This window comes from Molossus molossus, unplaced genomic scaffold, assembly GCF_014108415.1.
Source record: "Molossus molossus isolate mMolMol1 unplaced genomic scaffold, mMolMol1.p scaffold_m16_p_2, whole genome shotgun sequence".
Lineage (NCBI taxonomy): Eukaryota > Metazoa > Chordata > Mammalia > Chiroptera > Molossidae > Molossus > Molossus molossus.
Genome location: NW_023425355.1, coordinates 72,140,946 through 72,159,166, shown reverse-complemented (window position 1 = coordinate 72,159,166; position 18,221 = coordinate 72,140,946). Strand labels below are relative to the sequence as shown.

General features: G+C 37.9%; 1 protein-coding gene across 2 annotated transcripts in view; it reads left to right on the top strand.

Moving 5' to 3' along the window:
- ARHGEF6 (Rac/Cdc42 guanine nucleotide exchange factor 6) overlaps positions 1-18,221 on the top strand; it is a 293,880-nt gene that overhangs the window by 171,209 nt on the left and 104,450 nt on the right. For both annotated transcript variants that reach the window (XM_036270036.1, XM_036270035.1), the window contains exon 7: positions 10,896-10,990. In XM_036270036.1, the coding sequence (XP_036125929.1) occupies positions 10,896-10,990 (95 nt within the window). The remainder of the gene's footprint in view (positions 1-10,895; positions 10,991-18,221) is intronic.

The window sequence follows — 18,221 nt, the reverse complement described above, 5'->3', positions numbered from 1 at the left end:
AGTTGCCACCCACATGAGCCCACTGGGGCCGGGGATGAACTGCAACTGAGTTACTTTCCCTTAGTGAGAACCGAACCCGGGACTCTGTGGTCCGTTCACCGATGCTCTAAATGCTAAGTTAAACCAGGAGGGCTATTATTTCTATTTCTTATAAATGTATCTTTATTGTAGTAATTATTACAGATATCCCTCCTTTTTTCCCCCATTGACCCATCCTCCCCATCCCTGCCTTCATTGCACTATTGTCTATGTCCATTAGTTATGCATATATGCATATAAATTCTTTGGTTTACCTCTTCCAGCTCTGTCCCACCACACTTCCCTCTGAGGACTGTCATTCTGTTTTCTATTTCCGTGTCTTTGGCTATATTTTGTTTGTCAGATTATTTTGTTCATTATATTTCACAAATAAGCGAGATCATGTGATACTTGTCTTTCAATGACTGGCTTATTTTGCTTAGCATAATACTCTCTAGGCTCCTATGCAGTCTCAAAGGTTAAGAAATCTTTCTTTTTTTATACCTGTAGAGTATTGCATTGTGTAAGTTTACCACACTTTTTTTTAAATCCTCACCCAAAAATATTTTTCTATTTATCTTCAGACAGAATGGAAGGGAGCGGGGATAGGAAGAGAGAGAGAGAGAGAGAGAGAGAGAGAGAGAGAGAGAGAGGTGAAAGAGACACATAGACTGGTTTCCTCCCGCAGGACCGGAACAGGGCCTGGGATTAAGTGCAACTGATGTACCTGCCCTTGATAAGAATTGAACCTGCGACTCATTTGTCTGTAGGTCCATACTCTATCCACTGAGCCAAACTAGCCAGGGCTGCCACATTTTTTTTCATTCACTCATCTACTAATGGACAGTTGGGCTTTTTACAGATCTTAGCTATTGTAAATTGTTCTGCTGTGAATATTTCCTTTATTGTTTTTATTATTGGTTTTTCTTGTCTTTCTCTTAGTAATTCTTTAAGTTGTAGGGTTAGATAGTTTTTAGACATTTGTCTTTTTTTTTTTTTTTTTTTTTTTTCAGTTTGGCCTGTGTTGCTATGAACTTTTCTCTCAGGACTGTTTTTATCATATCCCTGAGATTTTGGGTTACTGTGTGTTCACTTTAATTTATTTCCAAGAAGTATTTGATTTCTTCCTTATTCTCAGTGCTAACCCGTTCATTTTTTAATAACTTGCTGTCTAGCCTCCATGTGTTTGAACATCTTTGAGTGTTCTTATTGTAATTGATTTCTAGTTTTATGCCATGTGATCTAAGAATATACTTGATATGATTTCAATCTTCTTGAACTTGTAGAGACTTAGTTTGTGTCCTAATATGTGGTCTATTTTTGAGAATGTCCCATATGCACTTGAGAAGAATTTATATTCTGCAGCTTTGGGTGAAATGTTCCGTAAATATAAATTAAATCCATCTGATCTGGTGTGTCATTTAGGGTTTGTGTTACCTTCTACTCTTTTTTTAATTAAAAAATTGTATTGAATTTAATGGGGTGATATTAGTTAATGAAAATATGTAGGTTTCAAGTGTACGATATTAGAATAAATTATTTGCATAGTTGTGTGTTCAGCACCCAAAGTCAAATCTCCTTCTGTTGCCATTTATCCTCCCTTTACCCTCTTCTAACTACTCCCACCCTCTTTCCTTCTTAAAATCACCACACTGTTTCTGTTGATAATTTTTTGTTTTTTATTTCTTTATTGCCGAGAGTATTAATTTATGTCCCACCTTTTTCCCCCATTGACCCTCCTCCAGGCTTGCATGACACCTCCATCACACTGTTGTCTGTGTCCATTTGGTATAGATATATGCATATAAGTTTTTGGTATATCTTTTCCAGCTTTACCACCAATACTCTTCCTGCTGAGGTTTGTCAGTGCATTCCCTACTTCAATATCTTTGCATCTATTTTGTTCATCAGCTTATTTTGTTCATTATATTCCACAAATAAGTGAGATTATGTGGTACTTGTCTTTCTCAACTGGCTTATATTCTCAGCAGAATACTCTCCAGGTTTCTTCATGCCATCTCAAAGTGGAAGGGATGATCCTTTCCTACAGCTGCTAGTATTCCACCTAGCAGTAGATGCACCACAGCTCTGTTTTTTTCATTAATTTATTTATTTTTGTTACAGATGTTTCTCCTTTTCCTCCCACTGATTCCCCCTCCCCCTCCCTTTCTGCCCTCTCCCCAGCTTTGTTGTCCCTGTCCATTGTTCATGCATACATGCATATAAGTTCTGTGATATATCTCTCCCCCACCACCCCTCTTCTGAGGGTTGTCCGTCTATACCCCACTTCCACACTCCGGGACTACCTCATTCTTCAAACTGTTATGTTCATTATTTCCACAAATAAGTGAGATTATATGATACTTGGCTTTCTCTGTTTGGCTTGTTTCACTTAGGAGATAATACTTTCCAGGTCTATCCATGTCTTCTCAAAGGATAAGAGATCTTTCTTTCTTACAGCTGCATAGTATTCCATTGTGTATATGTACCACTGCTTTTATCTTTTTGATATTTTGTTCAGATAGAGGGTCAAGGAGAGTGAGAGAGAAACATTGATGTAAAAGGGACACATTGAGTGGTTGCCACTTACACGACCCAACCATGGCAGGGACAAACAGCAACCAAGGTACGTGCCCCTATTGGGAACTGACCCTGGGTCTCTTTGGACGGCAGGCTGACACTTAAACTGCTGAGACAAACTGGCCAGGGCAGTACCACAGCTTTATTATCCATTCATCTATTGATGGACATTTGGGCTGTTTTCAGATCTTAGCTGTTGTAAATAGTGCTGCTACGAACATGTGGGTACATATATTCTTTCTGATTGGTGTTTCAGGTTTCTTAGAGTATATTACTAGAAGTGGAATCACTGTGTCAAATGGAAGTTCAATTTTTAATTTTTTGCAATAACACCATATTGTTTTCCATAGTGGCTACACCAGTCTTCATTCCCACCAGCATTGTACTAAGGTCCCCTTTTCTCCACACCCTCACCAACACTTGTTGTTTGATGATTTGTTGATGGCGGCCATTCTGACAGGTGTGAGGTGATACCTCATTGTTGTTTTAATTTGCATCTCTCTGATGATTAGTGATGTTGAGCATTTCTTCATATGTCTCTTAGCCATTTGTCCTGTTTTGAGAGGTGTCTATTTAGGTCCTGTGCCCATTTATTGATTGGGTCCTTTTTCTGTTTTTTGTTGTTGTTGAGTTGTATGAAAACTCCATATATTTGGAAATTAACTCCTTATTTGATGCATCATAGGCAATTATGATCTCCCATGTAGTGACTTCCCTTTCTATTTTTATGGTTGTTTCATTTGCTGTGCAGAAGTTTTTAGTTTGATATAGTCCCATGTGTTCATTTTCTCCTTTGTTTCTGTTGCCTCAGGTGTTGTATCAGTGAAATTTCTGCAGCATATGATGCCTGAGAATTTGTTGCTTACATTTTCTTTTAGAATTTTTATGGATTCATGAGTCACATTTGAGTCTTTCATCCATTTAAAGTTCATTCTCATGTATGGTATAAGTTGGTGTTCTAGCTGCATTTTTTTACAAGTAGCTGTTCAATTTTCCCAACACCATTTATTGAATAAACTGTCTTGATCTACTGTATGCTCTTGCCACCTTTGTCAAATATTAATTGAGCATATTGTATTGGGTCAATTTCCAGGTTCTCTATTTTGTTTCATTGATCTATCTGCCTGTTCTTGTTCCTGTACCAGGCTGTTTTGAATACAGTGGCTTTGTAGCATAACCTGTAATTTGGTATTGTGATCCCTCCAACTTTGTTCTTTTTTTTAAGATTGCTGTGGCTATTTGGGGTCTTTTATGGTTTTATACAATCTTTTGGAGTGTTTGTTCAAGTTCTGTGAAGTATGTCTTTGGTATTTTGATGGGGATTGCATTGAATCCATAGATTGCTTTGGGTAGTATGGACATTTTAATGGTGTTAATTCTTCCAATCCATGAACAAAGTATGTGCTTCCAGTTTTTTATATCTTCCTCTATTTCTTCTTTTAATTACCCGTAGTTTTCTGTGAAGAAGTTTTTTACTTTTTTGGTTAAGTTTATTCCTAGGTATCTTAATTGTTTTTTTTTTTTTTTGTGATGACAAATCGAATTGTTTTTTTGTTTGTTTTGTTTCTCTTTCTGGGATTTCATTATTGGTGTATAAGAATGCCATTACTTTCTTGAAGTTAATTTTGTATCCTGTTTCTTTGCCAAGTTTATTCATTAAGTCTAGTAGATTTTTGATGGGGTCTTTAGGGTTTCCTATATACAATATCATGTGATCTGCTAATAATGACAGTTTCACTTTCTCCTTTTCCATTTGTATCCCCTTTATTTTTATTTTTTTCGTATCTAATTGCTGTTGCTAAAACCTCCAGTACTATGGTAAATGAAAGTGGCAAAATTGGGCATCCCTGTCTTGTTCCCTTTCTTAATGGGAATGGTTTTAGTTTTTGCCCATTGAGTATGATGTTGGCTGTAGGTTCTTCTTACATGGCCTTTATTATGTTGAGATATGATCTCATGATTCCCACATTGCAGAGCATTTCCTTTTTTTTGTTTGTTTTTTTGTTTTCTTATCCTCACCCGAGGACATTTTTCCATTTTTTGTTCAGGTAGAGTGGGAGGGAGAGAGAGGAACAGAGAGAGAGAGAGAAACATCGACGTGAAAGGAACACATTGAGTGGCTGCCACCCGCACGACCGACCAGGGCCGGGGACAAACTGCAACCGAGGTACATGCCCTTAGCGGGAACCGAACCCGGGTCTCTCAGGACTGCAGGCCGATGCTCTAACCGCTGAGCCAAACCGACCAGGGCAGAGCATTTCTGATAAAAAAATCAATGGTTTATTTTGTCTAATGCTTTTTTTTAGCATCTATTGATATGATCATATGGTTTTTATCTTTTGTTTTGTTTATATGTTGTATCACATTTATTGATTTACAAGTATTGTACCATCCTTGTATGCCTGGGATGAAACCAACTTGGTCATGATGAATAATTTTTTTTTGTATATTGTTGAATCCGATTTGCTAATATTTTTTTAAAGGATTTTGTAATTTGTGTTCATCAGGGATATTGACCTTTAGTTTTCTTTCTTGGTAGTGTCTTTTTCTGGTTTTGGAATTAGGACTATACTGGCCTCATAAAATGAATTTGAAAGTGTTCCATCTTCTTGGATTTTTTGGAATAATTTGAGGAGAATTTGTATTAGATCGTATTTGAATTTTCAGTAAAACCCTCCCATGAAGCCATCTGGGCCTGGGCTTTTGTTTGCTGGGCATTTCTTAATTACATCTTTAATTCCCTTTGTTGTTATTTGTCTTTTCAAGTTTTCTATCTCTTCCTGGTTCAGTTTTGGCAGGCTCTATGTTTGTAGAAATCTGTTCATTTTCCCTATATTGTCCAATTTGTTGGCGTATAATTTTTCATAGTATGTTTCAGTAATTTTTTGTATATCTGTGGTGTCAGTTGTTACTTCTCCTCTGTCATTTCTGATTTTGTTTATTCGGTTTCTCTCTTTGTTTTTATGGTGAGTCTGGCTAAACGTCCATCAATCTTGTTTATCTTTTCAAAGAACCAACTCTTTGTTTCATTGATCTTTAAAATTTTTTTTTATATATCTATGTTGTTTATTTCTGCTCGGACCTTTACTATTTCCTTCCTCCTACTATGTCTGGGTGTTTCTTTTTGTATACTTTCTAGTTTTTTAAGTTGTAAGGTTAGAAACTCAATTTGGAATTTTTCTTGTTTCTTGATGTAGGCCTATAGTGCTATGAACTTCCCTCTCAGTACTGCTTTGACTCTGTCCCATAGATTTTGTAATGCTGTTGTGTTCGTTTTTATTGGTTTCCAGGAAGTTCTTAATTTCTTCCTGATCTCATTAGCAACCCATTTGTTGTTTAATAACATGCTATTTAGTTTCCAAGTGTTTGAATGTTTTTGTGTGCTTTTATTTTAATTGAGTTCTACATTCATGCCACTGTGATCTGAGGAGATGCTTGATTTGATTTTAATTTTCTTGAATTTGTAGAGACTTGATTTGTGTCCTAACATGCGGTCTATCTGAGAATGACCCATGTACACTTGAGAACAATGTATATTCTGCAGCTTTGGGGTGAAATGTTCTGTAAATATCAATTAAGTCCAACTAATCTATTTTGTCTTGTAAGGACTCAATGTCTTTGTAAATTTTTTGTCTAGAAGATCTATCCAGTGGTGTCAGTGATATGTTAAAGTCACCCACTATAATCTTGTTGCTATTGATCTCTCTCTTGAAGTCCTCCAGAAGTTTTTAAATATATTCGGTGCTTCCGTATTATGTGCATATATGTTTACCAGAGTTATCTTCTCTTGTTGGATTGCGCCTTTAAATATTATGTAGTGACCTCCTCTGTCTCTTATTATTGCCCTCCTTTTGAAGTCTATCTCTTCAGATATGAGTTTTGCTACACCAGCTTTTTTTTCATTTTCATTTGCTTGGGAAATTTTTTTTCCATCCCTTCTCTTTCATCCTGTGTGAGTCTTTTGTTGTGAGATGGGTCTCTTGTAGACAGCATATATATGGGTTGTGTCTTCTTATCCAATCAGCTTCCCTATGTCTTTTGATTGGAGCATTTAAGCCATTTACATTTAAAGTAATTATTGATGGATAGTTGTTAGTTTCTATTTTGATTTTATACCCATGTTCTTCTCTGTCTTTTCCTCTGTATCTTCTTCTTCTTACAATAGTTCCTTCAGCATTTCTTGCAGTGCTGGTTTGGTGGTGGTAAATTCTTTTAGCTTTTTTTTTTTTTTTTTTTTTTTTAATTCGTGAAGCTCTTCATTTCTCCTACAATTTTGGATGATAGTGTTGCCGGATAGAGTAGTCTTAGATTCAGGCCCTTGCCTTGCATTACTTCGTATGCTTCATGCCACTCTCTTGTGGCCTGCATAGTTTCTATTGAGAAATCAGCTGACAGTCTAATGGGAGCTCCCTTGTAGGTAACTTTCTGTCTCTCTCTTGCTTCCTGTATGATTCTTTCTTTGTCTTTAATGTTTGCCGTTTTTATTATGAGATGTCTAGCTGTGGGTTATCTGGGGTTCATCTTGCTTGGTACTCTCTCTTTTTCCTGGACTTGTGTGACTTTTTCCTTCACCAGTTTAAGGAAGTTTTCTGTCATTATTTCTTCAAACAGGTTCTCTATTCCTTTCTCTGATTCTTTTCCTTCCAATATTTCTGTAATGTGAATGTTGTTACGTTTTATATTGTCCCACTTCTCATATAAACTTTCCTCCTGCTTTAATTTTTTTTTCTATTTGTTGCTCTATTTGAGCATTTATTTTTTACCTTGTCTTCTAAGTTGCTGATTCGTTCTTCAGCTTCTTCTAATCTACTATTAAACCCTTCTGAGGTATTTTTTATAACAGCTATGTCATTCTTTATTTCCTCTTGATTTTTATGCATAGCTTCCACCTTTTTTAAATCTGAAGTAGTTCCCAGTGAGCTCTTCATAATTCTTATTAAGTTGCTTGTTGTTCTCACCAAATTGTTTGAGCACCCTTAAAGCCCTTGCTTTGAATTCCATATCTGACAAGTTGCTGTCTTTAATTTCCTGTAGTTTCTTTTCTAGTGATTCCTTTTTTCTTTCCTTTGTGTGTTATTTCTTTGTCTCCCCATTTTAGCCGTCTGGTAGCTCTAGACCCACTGAGGGATATTTGGATGTGTATGCAGGTCACTGTATATCAAATAAGGCTACTGTGCCTTGCAGATTTTTTGCTGCATGTTGCCTGTTGCCTGCTGTGGATCCTGGAGGATTGACTGCTGGGGGCTGGCATTGGTGTGTCCTTGTAGGTTCTGCTGCTGTATCACATGGGTCCCTCTGGAGCTGTTTTCCCAGTTGGTCACTGGTGCCACCTGTAGCTTTATAGCTCAGGCCCTGCTAGAGCTAAACTACCTGCCCATACGATGATCTGCTGGATTTCACAGTCTTTTTGAATACCTGATTCCACACCTATGTTGTGGGCTGCTGGGTTGCACATGCCTCTCTGGTGCCTCAGCACCTTGCAGGTCCCACAGGTAACTGGATTGCACAGTCCCTTTGTAGACCTGGCTTTATGCCTATCTTGTGTGCAGCTGGGTTGCACAGGCCTTTCTGGTGACCCTGCATTCTGCATGTACCATGGGCAGGCAGCTGGATCACACTAGTCCCTCTTAGGCTCTGACTTCCCACTGCTCTCACTGGCCGCTGGATTACACAGGCCTTTGTGGAGCCCCAGGTCCCACTGCTGGTGGCTGGGGCATGCTGCTGCCCTGTGGGGCTCAACTACTGCTCAGACTTTGCTGTAGTTTTTGGGAATGGGTCTCAGCTGCTGGTCTGTGCTTCTGTTGCCTGGGGTTGGATGTCTTCTTCCCAGCCTTTGTTGCCGTGGGCATGAATGGACTCTGATTGGGCTGCTTCTGGGGGGATGGTGCTGGGCTCCCAGCAGTCTGTGGCTTCCAGAACTGGCACCTTTGCAGCTCCTCTAATGTGCACTGGTCTGTGTTGACACAAGGTGTCCACTGGTCAGATGGTGCCAGGTGCACTGTTGGGCTCAGGTTGCTAGGCCCTAGCAGCTCCCATTGCCTTCTCCCAGGGAAGACCCAGGATCTTCCAAAATGTTGGGCCCTCCCCGCTGTGCCGAGAGAAGCACCCTGAAGAATAGCTTATCATGGTAGCCAAGTGCTCCCTGTCCACAGCACAGGAACCTTCTGCTCCACGTCTCTGCAGTGCATGAGTTCTGTAGTCCACCTTAACATCCACTCACATTCACTCACACACTAGTTCACTGTCTCACACACTCACCCTTTCTTCGATCCTGCCTACCACCATCTTTTTTTGGTCAGTTTTCTAAGCAGCAGCTTTTAAAATTTTTATTGTTGACACTATTATAGATGTCTCCATTTTCCACTCCTTTGCTGGCATCCACCCAGCCTCCACCCCCTCTTTTCTCCCATTACCACACTGTTTTCTGTGTCTGTGTTATGCATATATGTTCTTTGGCTTATCCATTTACCTTCTTTCATACAGTGCCCCTTTCTCCCCCTCTGACAGCTGTCAGTCTGTTCCACGTATCCATGCCTCTGTCTATTTTGATCATCAGTTTATTTTGTTAATTAGATTATACATACAAATTAGTTCATATGGTATTTGTCTTTTTTCACTGTAATGCCCAGTTTTTGAAGCCATTCTGTGGCCTGTGTTCTTCTAAACCAGTGGTTCTCAACTAGGGGGTGATATTGCTTTTTGTTTAGATGCATTTTAGTTTGCTATAACTGGGGCAGGGGTTGGCATGCAACTGGCATCTAGTGGATAGAAGTCTGGGATTCTGCTAAACATCCTACAGAGCACAGGCCATATTTTGTCTGAAATGTCAAAACTGGAGTCATTCATAAATCTCTTTTAACCAGTTAAGTTAATGAGACTGCTCCTTATTCACCCAGCACCTACCTGTACAGTGTCTTACTATCTCTTCACAATTGTTGCCAGAGGTAAGCAAAATGTCACAATTTTAGATGAGGCAAGTAAAACCTTAAAGCTCAAGCAACTTGTCAATCAATAGCAGAGCATACACTACCACCCTCCAGACCAGTTGTTTCCCCAAAAACCCAGGGCTACCTGTGCTGCACTTGCTTTTTTTTATTCCACCTTTCAAAAGCAGTTCATCATGCCTTATGTTGTGAGTATATATTTGTCATTTTGATAGATGCAAGGGTTTCTCATAGCTAAGAATGCTGCACATTGTCTTGTGATCCTTCATTGTCCTGTTTAATATCTCCCTCTACAAATAGAGTGGAAACTCCTACAGACAATATGGCATTTGCCATACACAAGCCAGTCAATACATTTTATGTTGAAAGAATTAGGTGATATGAAAGAAAATTTATAAAAAGTTTAGCTTGGTTATCTCTAGGAGCTCAAAGTGAAGGTTTTAAGTGCCTCCAGAGAGGCTGGGAATGGGGTGGGACCCTGGAACTGATGGGGAAAGAGAAATTGTGGGCCTGTAAATTGGTTGTTTTGCTTATAGCATTTAATTGGTTTGTCATTAATTACACTGGTTAGTATTATTTTCCTTGTTAAATTTTTCACATTTCAGCTTCTTTTTCTCTTTGAATTGTTCATACTAGCACCTTTTACTTTTATTAAAAGCTTAGTTTTAACCCTGTTTGAAAATTCAGTGTCCTCAGATTTTGTTTCCTAAAGGTCTTATCAAAAACATAACTTAAAAAATATTTTGTGATGTTTGACATCAGTTATTGTTAAATTGTCCTGACACTAATTCTCTACAGTAAGTCCTCACTTAACATTGTCAAGAGGTTCTACAACTTTAAGTGAAATGATGTATAGCAACAATAATTTTACCATAGTCTGGTATAAACAATAGTTAGGTTCTTACAGCATCTCATTAACATTATAACAATGTTGAACAAAACATTATTCAAGGACCTGCTCTATGGTGTAAGGTAGCTGGTTTAATTTTTTTTCATCCACAAAATAGGAATAATAGTCCTTTGTTATCTAACTGACACTTTTCTTAAGGATAAAATGTTTTAAAGCAAACAAAAGCATTCTGAACAGTACTGTGTAAATGGCAAGGCCCCTCCAGTTACGAGTAACTCTGAAAAGTTGTGTTTGTCTGAGTTATATAACTACTTGTGATACAATTATAAAGGTAGTTTGTTAGAATGAAACAAAGTGAATTCAAAATTTGTATCCCTTACATTACTACCAGCCTTAGTAAATGGGACTTTTTAAAAATAATAATTTGATTAAAAGATCTAAAGCTATAGTTTACCTTGGACTGTCCTGACAATTACAATACCTTGACCTTTGTTTCTCCACAGGTATTACAGAACATCCTGGACACTGAAAAAGATTATGCTAAAGAACTTCAGTCTCTTCTTGTTACTTACTTAAGACCCCTGCAGTCCAATAGCAAGTAAGATTTATATTTGAAACCCCTCACTAAATAAAGATAATATTAGCATATAGAATCATTACTCTCACGTCACTGAATAATTGATTTTGCCCTTTAGAAGAATTTCCAGATTATAGGCTGCTAAGATCATGGCCAAGGTAACATAAATTATTCAAGATATTGTTTTTGGAGAGCTCGGCTTTCTTTGTTTTTTGGCTGTGGAGGGATGGGTTGATCTGCATTGCTGTCTGTCACAATTTTTATCTTATACATTTTAAAAGTAATACATCAGATTTTACCTTACAGAAAAAGGACTTTCTGGTGTTTTTATCCTAAAAGCATATAAACTGAAAATTCTTGTGCTCACTTTGACTTTACTTGCCAGAACAGAGATTCTTTCCCATACTCTGAGAGTGTAAAAATGTGGCATATTGTGAATGTTCATAAGAGCAATTCAAGCTAGCATTTTACCCAGGCAAAAGTAAATGATAAAGATGGTAAAATGTTTTTTAAATAAAATGTTCTAACCTTATTCTGGTCTTAGAAATCTGAAGTAATTGTCTGAGGCCTGAAATGAAAACTTAATTTTCACAAATGAAAAATATTGGCCATTCATTTTTTGTGTGTGTGTTTGTAGGCATGTCATATTTCATAAATAGTGCCTAACTGCATTTTTATGTTTTTATGTTAATTGATTAATATTTACTAGAGATTTTGATATATAAGTCAAAAAGAAAATTTAGCAGTTGGTCCATATAATGTAGGACAAAAACCTCCTATTTTACCTTAGTAAGAGTTTATTTTTGCTAGACAGTTGCCTAAACTATTGACTTCAGACTTAAATAATTTTAATATAGTTCACTACTTTTCTCCAAATTTTTTAAATGATGTTTGCTTAGGCATAATGTCTTGCTAAATTTCTCACTTAGTTATTGTTATGGCACTATGTGAGTCTTACTTCAGTATAAAAGGATTTTGCATTCCTGTGTTTTTTAAGAGTTTAAACATAATCAACAAAGTGGTTTTTGTCATTATTATGTATATCATGAAGTGTTTTGTGATTGATAGTTCTTAGAGCTGAATGGAACCTCAAAGATTTACTTAGTTTTGTGCAATGGAAAAAAAAATGACTATTCCTATTGAATAAATAAGAAAACTGAAGTCTATAAAGGCTTTCTGCTGCACCCATCAGAGCCATTCAGTGCCAGACCGGACCCACTATGTCTCCTGCCACTGATTGAAATGTGCCTTTTATTTTTCTGGAGATGACAGGCAGAGGAGGAGAGCAAAACTGAAGGGATAACCCAAGGAAGAGAGATGGTAAGATTTCAAATGAAGGAGTGACTGATTAGTAATAAACAGTAAGAGGGAGAGTTCCAGATGATGGCAGATTAAGTGGAAAATACACTGACCTTATTTCAGGATCAAACTGGAATTAAATTAAAATATAAAAAAATAATCCTGAATAACCAACTGAAGGCTAGCTGGAGAGAACCCTTATAACCAAGGATGGCAAAGAGGAGCCTATATTGAGACTGATAGGAAGTATGGAGGAATGATAGGGCTGGCTGGGCAGCACAGGCAGCAGCCAAAATGCTGGAGAAATATCTCAGCTGCAGGGGATTCCCCTCTGAGACGTCTGGGGTCTAAACTCCAAGCTGGGCTCCCCAGCTCAGAATAATGGAACCAAGAATGGTGCCCATATAACATCTGGGTGTGAAATGCACTGGAGTTTCTGTCCGGCAGGGAGAGAAAGCTAGAAACACAGACACCGTCTTAAAGGGACAATGCACTAAATTGTATTTCCAGTCACTCATGTTGGGACCCAGCAGAGGGAGGGCAGAGTGGAGTAGAGCTGCATGAAAAGAGTTTGGGGTTGGTGGCTCTAAGGAGAGTGCTGAGAAAGCAGCCACCAGAATCCCTGTACTCAGCCATTACCCCATGCTGCAGAAGTCATTTTTTATTCAGGCACAGTTTTCCCATGAATGCAGCTTTACCCTTGGGGGAAGAAAATGCCCCCATCCATTGGAAACTCTCTTACCCTTCCCTGTGAAGTTTACACCTGGTGGAGTGACTGAGTCTTACAGTCAAACTGCAGGCAGAGGTAGATTTCTGAGTGCTTTGAGTATTTGCCTGATTGGGTCCTCTGCCTGAGGTTAGTAGAAGCTGACCTCGGTGTTCAGCTTGGTCCTTTCCATATGCATTCAGCTTAAGGAGAGGTAGCCACAAGCTGGAAATTGCTGATAGCTCCAAACAGGTGTCTGACATTGACATGCAGCAGAGACCTTCCTAAGAGGCTTAAAATTAATAAATCCAGTGACCAGCTTCATTCAACAGCAGAGCAGGATTCAATAAACTTCAAAAGCAGTATATTCACAAGAAGATTTTGGCAGGCTCCAGACTCTGCTGAAAGGAATTGCACTTTGTGCGATAAGCACTTGCACAGCAGCCTGAAAGCTGTGTTTGGCATTGAGCATCACTGTCAGCCAGCATTAAGGCCAAGCCCATGCATGGAGGATAAAATATCAATCAAAACTCTATTACAACTGGAGGGCCCACCCAATGTGCACAAAGAACATTATTAGATCACCCAGGTCTGGTGATCAGGGAGACTGTGCAACGAGGTCCCACAAGTCATCTACTATATAAGGACACACTACCAAGACTGGGAGTCATAGCAGATATACCTAATACTTAGAAACAAACCAAAACAGCCTAAATGGAGAGACAAAGAAACACATCTTAAATGAGAGGACAAGATAATTCTCCAGAAGAAGGGAAATGGAGATAAGCAATTTATCAGATATACAGTTCAGAGTAATGATTATAAGAATAATTAACAGCATTAAAAAAATCTATAGGTCACAAGGGTTTGATAAGTGGAAGAGAGAGCCAGGAGAGTTGGGGTCAGAGTGGGAGATGTGGTCACTGAAAGAGGTTGTTGGGCTGATGTGCTTGCTTTTTTTGCTGATGGGACAAGTCCACAACATGAATAATGAGGAGAGCCTCTAGAATCTGGAACACTTGAGGAAACAGTTTCTCTCCTTGAACCTGCAGAAGGAAATAGCCCTGCTGACACCTTGATCTCAGCCCCACAAGCACCATTCGAACTGCCAATCTCCAGAATGTTTCCATGAAGAAATCTGTATCAAGAGCTGAAGACAAGATTATTTGGATAAAGAGTGTAAATGACTGGAGGATTTCCAAAATGGCAGCAGAGTAAATGAAAGCTACACAGACCATCTCCGAGGACCAAACTGGAATTACAAATAAAACAAAGACAAATCTACAGGAAAAAGCAACAGAAAAGCAGCTTGTGAGGATCATATAATAAGAGACACTGACTCGATCCTGGTAGGATTGCAGAGGTGCCAGAGGGGGCCTGGGAGCCTACAGACAGCAGCGGCCTTAGCTGTGAGCAATGCCCTTGGGTTAAACTCCCAAGTGGCTCTATAGCACAGAGCCAGGACAGATGCTAAAATAGCCACAGCCACTCATCTTGGGCTCTGGCAGAGGGAGGGTGGACTGGACTGGAACTGGGTGGGGACACTCAGGACTTAAAGGAGGCTCAGAGCTTTTGCTGAGTTTCAGCCACGCAGGACGGTGGCCATCTTACTCCTTCCCAGGGCTCTGGGGAGAGTCAGCGGCCTCTCCCTCGGAGATTCAACCAAACCCTGAGGGCCATTAAAATGCAAATTGAGGCTCACTAACAACCCGCATCTGCCCCACCCTTGGGAAATCCCCTTAAACTGAGCACCTGAGGGAGTTTTTAAATCAACTGACCACACAAAATTCTTCAAGTAATCTACTGATAGCCTCCAGGCAAAAAGCTAGAGGATAACTGTACCATTCTTGGGCTAGTAACTCTAACCAGGAAAGTAAGACATGACAGTAGTGTTTAACGTGGGTCTTCTCTCGCTCATCCAAACCCAGAGGAGGGAACCACAAACAGCAGAACACAAACACCCACAGGGAAAATTTGTCAGTCTACAAAGCCCAATGAGAAAGACAAAACAGTAAAACACAGAAACAAAAGCCAAATGAAAGAACAAGAGAACTATACCGAAGATGAGATAAATATGGAGCAGTTAGGCAAGTTAACATAGCTAGAATTCAGAGCCATGATCTTGAGGAAGCTCAACAGCATGAGTAAGGATATAGAGATGATAAAAATCAACCAATTGGAAATAAAAAACGACCAAGAAGAAATTAAGAATGACATATCAGAAATAAAGAACATATTGGAAGGTTTAAACAGCAGAGTAGAGGAAGCTGAGGACCGGATCAGTGAATTAGAAGACAGGGTAGAAAAAAATTTACCAATCAGAAAACCAAAAGTAAAAAAGAATTTAAAAACAGTAAGACAGCTTAAGAGAACTGTGGAACAAATGGAAACGTAATAATATTCGCATCATAGAAGTCCTGAAGAAGAAAAAAATGAGCAAGAGTTAGAGAATATATTCAAAGAAATAGTGACAGAAAACTTCCCTAATTTGGTGAAGGAAGAAGGCATTCAAGTTCAAGAAGCACAGAGAGCCTCAAGTAAAAAGAACCCAAACAGGCCCACACCAAGACAAATAATAAAAATGCCAAAAATTATAGACAATAAGAGAATCCTAAAAGCAGCAATAGATAAGCAACAGGTTACATAAAAAGGAAGCCCCATAAGGCAATCAGCTGACTTCTCACAAGAAACACTACAGGCTAGAAGGAAAAGGCACGAAGTGATCAAGGTCATGAAAAACAAGGATCTGAATCCAAGACTACTCTACCCAGCAAGGCTGTCATTCAAAATAGAAGGTCAAATAAAGAGCTTCCCAAACAACAACAAAAAAGGCTAAGGGAACACATTAGCACCAAACCAGCATTGCAAGAAATGTTAAAAGGACTGCTGTAATTAGTAGAAGAAATAGGAAGAAAAATATAACCAAACTAAATAAAAATGGCAATAAATAAGTACATATCAATAATCACCTTAAATGTAAATGGATTGAATGCTCCCATAAAAAGACACAGAGTAGCTGATTGGATAAGAAAGCATGACTCATATATATGTTGTTTACAGGAGACCCACCTCACAACAAAGGATTCACATAGGCTGAAAGTGAAGGGATGGAAAAAAATCTTCCAAGCAAATGGAAAACAACAAAAAAAAGCTGGGGTAGCAATACTCATATCTGATAAAATAGATTTCAAAATGAAGGCCATAACTAGAGACAAAGAAGGCCACTACATAATATTGAAAGGATCTATCCAACAGGAAGATATAACCTTGATAAACATATATGCACCCAATATAGGAGCACCAAAATATATTAAAAATCTTCTGGAGGACTTCCAAGGAGAAATTGATAACAATACAATCATAGCAGGGGATTTCAATACCTCATTGACACCACTGGATAGATCCTCCAGAAAAAAAAAAAAAATTAGCAAGGAAACAGAGACTAAATGAAGCACTAGAGCAAATGGATTTAATAGATATATACAGAGAATTACACCCCAAAACTGCAGAATTCACATTCTTCTCTAGTGCACTTTCTCAAAGACAGACCTCATGATAGGACACAAATTAAATATCTATAAGTTCAAATAGATTGAAATCATATCGAGCATCTTTCAGATAACAATGGCATGCAACTAGAAATCAATTGCAACAAAAATATGCAAAGACATTTGAACACATGGATGCTAAGTAGCATGTTATTAAACAATGGATGTGTTACCATGGAGATCAATGAAGAAATTAAACACTTCCTGGAAACCAATGAAAATGAACACACAACAACACATAATTTATGGGATGCAGCAAAAGTAGTTCTGATAGGGAAGTTAATAGCACTATAGGCCTACCTCAAGAAGCAAGAAAAATTTCTAATTGACTGTCTAACCTCACAACTTAATGAATTAGAAAGCAAACAAAAAGAAAACCCCAGAGCAAGTAGAAAGAAGGAAATAGTAAGATCAGAACAGAAATAAATCACACAGAGACCAAAAAAAAAAAAAAAAAAAAAATACTACAAAAAGCTTCCATAAGGCTATAAGCTGATTTCTCAACAGCAACATTGTAGGCCAGAAGGTAATGACATGAAGTATTCAAGGTAATAAAAAACGAGGATCTGAAACCAAGACTACGCTATCCAAAAAGGCAGTCATTCAAAGTAAAAGGTGAAATAGAGAGCTTCCAAGACAAAAAAAAAAAAAAAAAAGCCAAAGAAATTTATTACCACCAAGCCAGCATTGCAAGAATGTTAAAGGGACTGTTTTAATAATAAGAAGAAATAGAGAGAAATATAGACATAATGAATAAAAATAACAACAAATAAGTACCTATCAATAATAAGTTTTAAAATAAATGCATTAAATTATGCAATCAAAAGAAATAGGGTAGCTGAATGGATAAGAAAATATGATCCACATATATGCTGTCTACAAAAGACCTGCCTCACAACAAAAGACTTATACAGGATGAATGTCAAGAGACAGAAGAATATTTTCCATGCAAATGTATGTGAAATAAAAGCTGAGGTAGCAGTACTCATATCTGATAAAATAGACTTCAAAATAAAGGACATAACTAGAGACAAAGAGTGTCACTACCTAATACTAAAAGGATCAATCCAACAAGAGAATATAAACATGCTAAACATATATGCATTCAATATAGAAGCACCAAAATATATTTAAAAACTTCTGGAGGATTTTAAGAGAGAGTTTGACAGCAACACAATCATAGTTGCGGACTTTAACACCCCACTGACTTCACTGGATAGACATTCTAGATTTAAAAAAAAAAAAAAATCAAGCAAACAGTGACTCTAAATGGCACACTAGAACACATGGATTTAATTGACATTTATGGAACATTTCACACCACCAAAGCTACAGATTATACACTTTTCTCAGGTGTACATGGGAAATTCTCAAAGATAGACCACATCTTAGGACACAAATTAAGTCTACAAGTTCACAAAGATTAAAATCATATCAAGCATCTTCTGGAATCACAATGGCATATAACCAGAAATCAAAAAAATAAAAATAAAAGCACTCAAAAACATTCAAACACATGGAGGCTAAATAGCATGCTATTAAACAATAGATGGGTTAAGAATGAGATAAAGGAAGAAATGAAAAACCTCCTGGAAACAAATTAAAATGAACACACAACAACCCAAAATCTATGGGACACAGCAAAAGCAATCCTGAGTGGTAAATACATAGAACTACAGGCCTACATCAAGAAACAAGA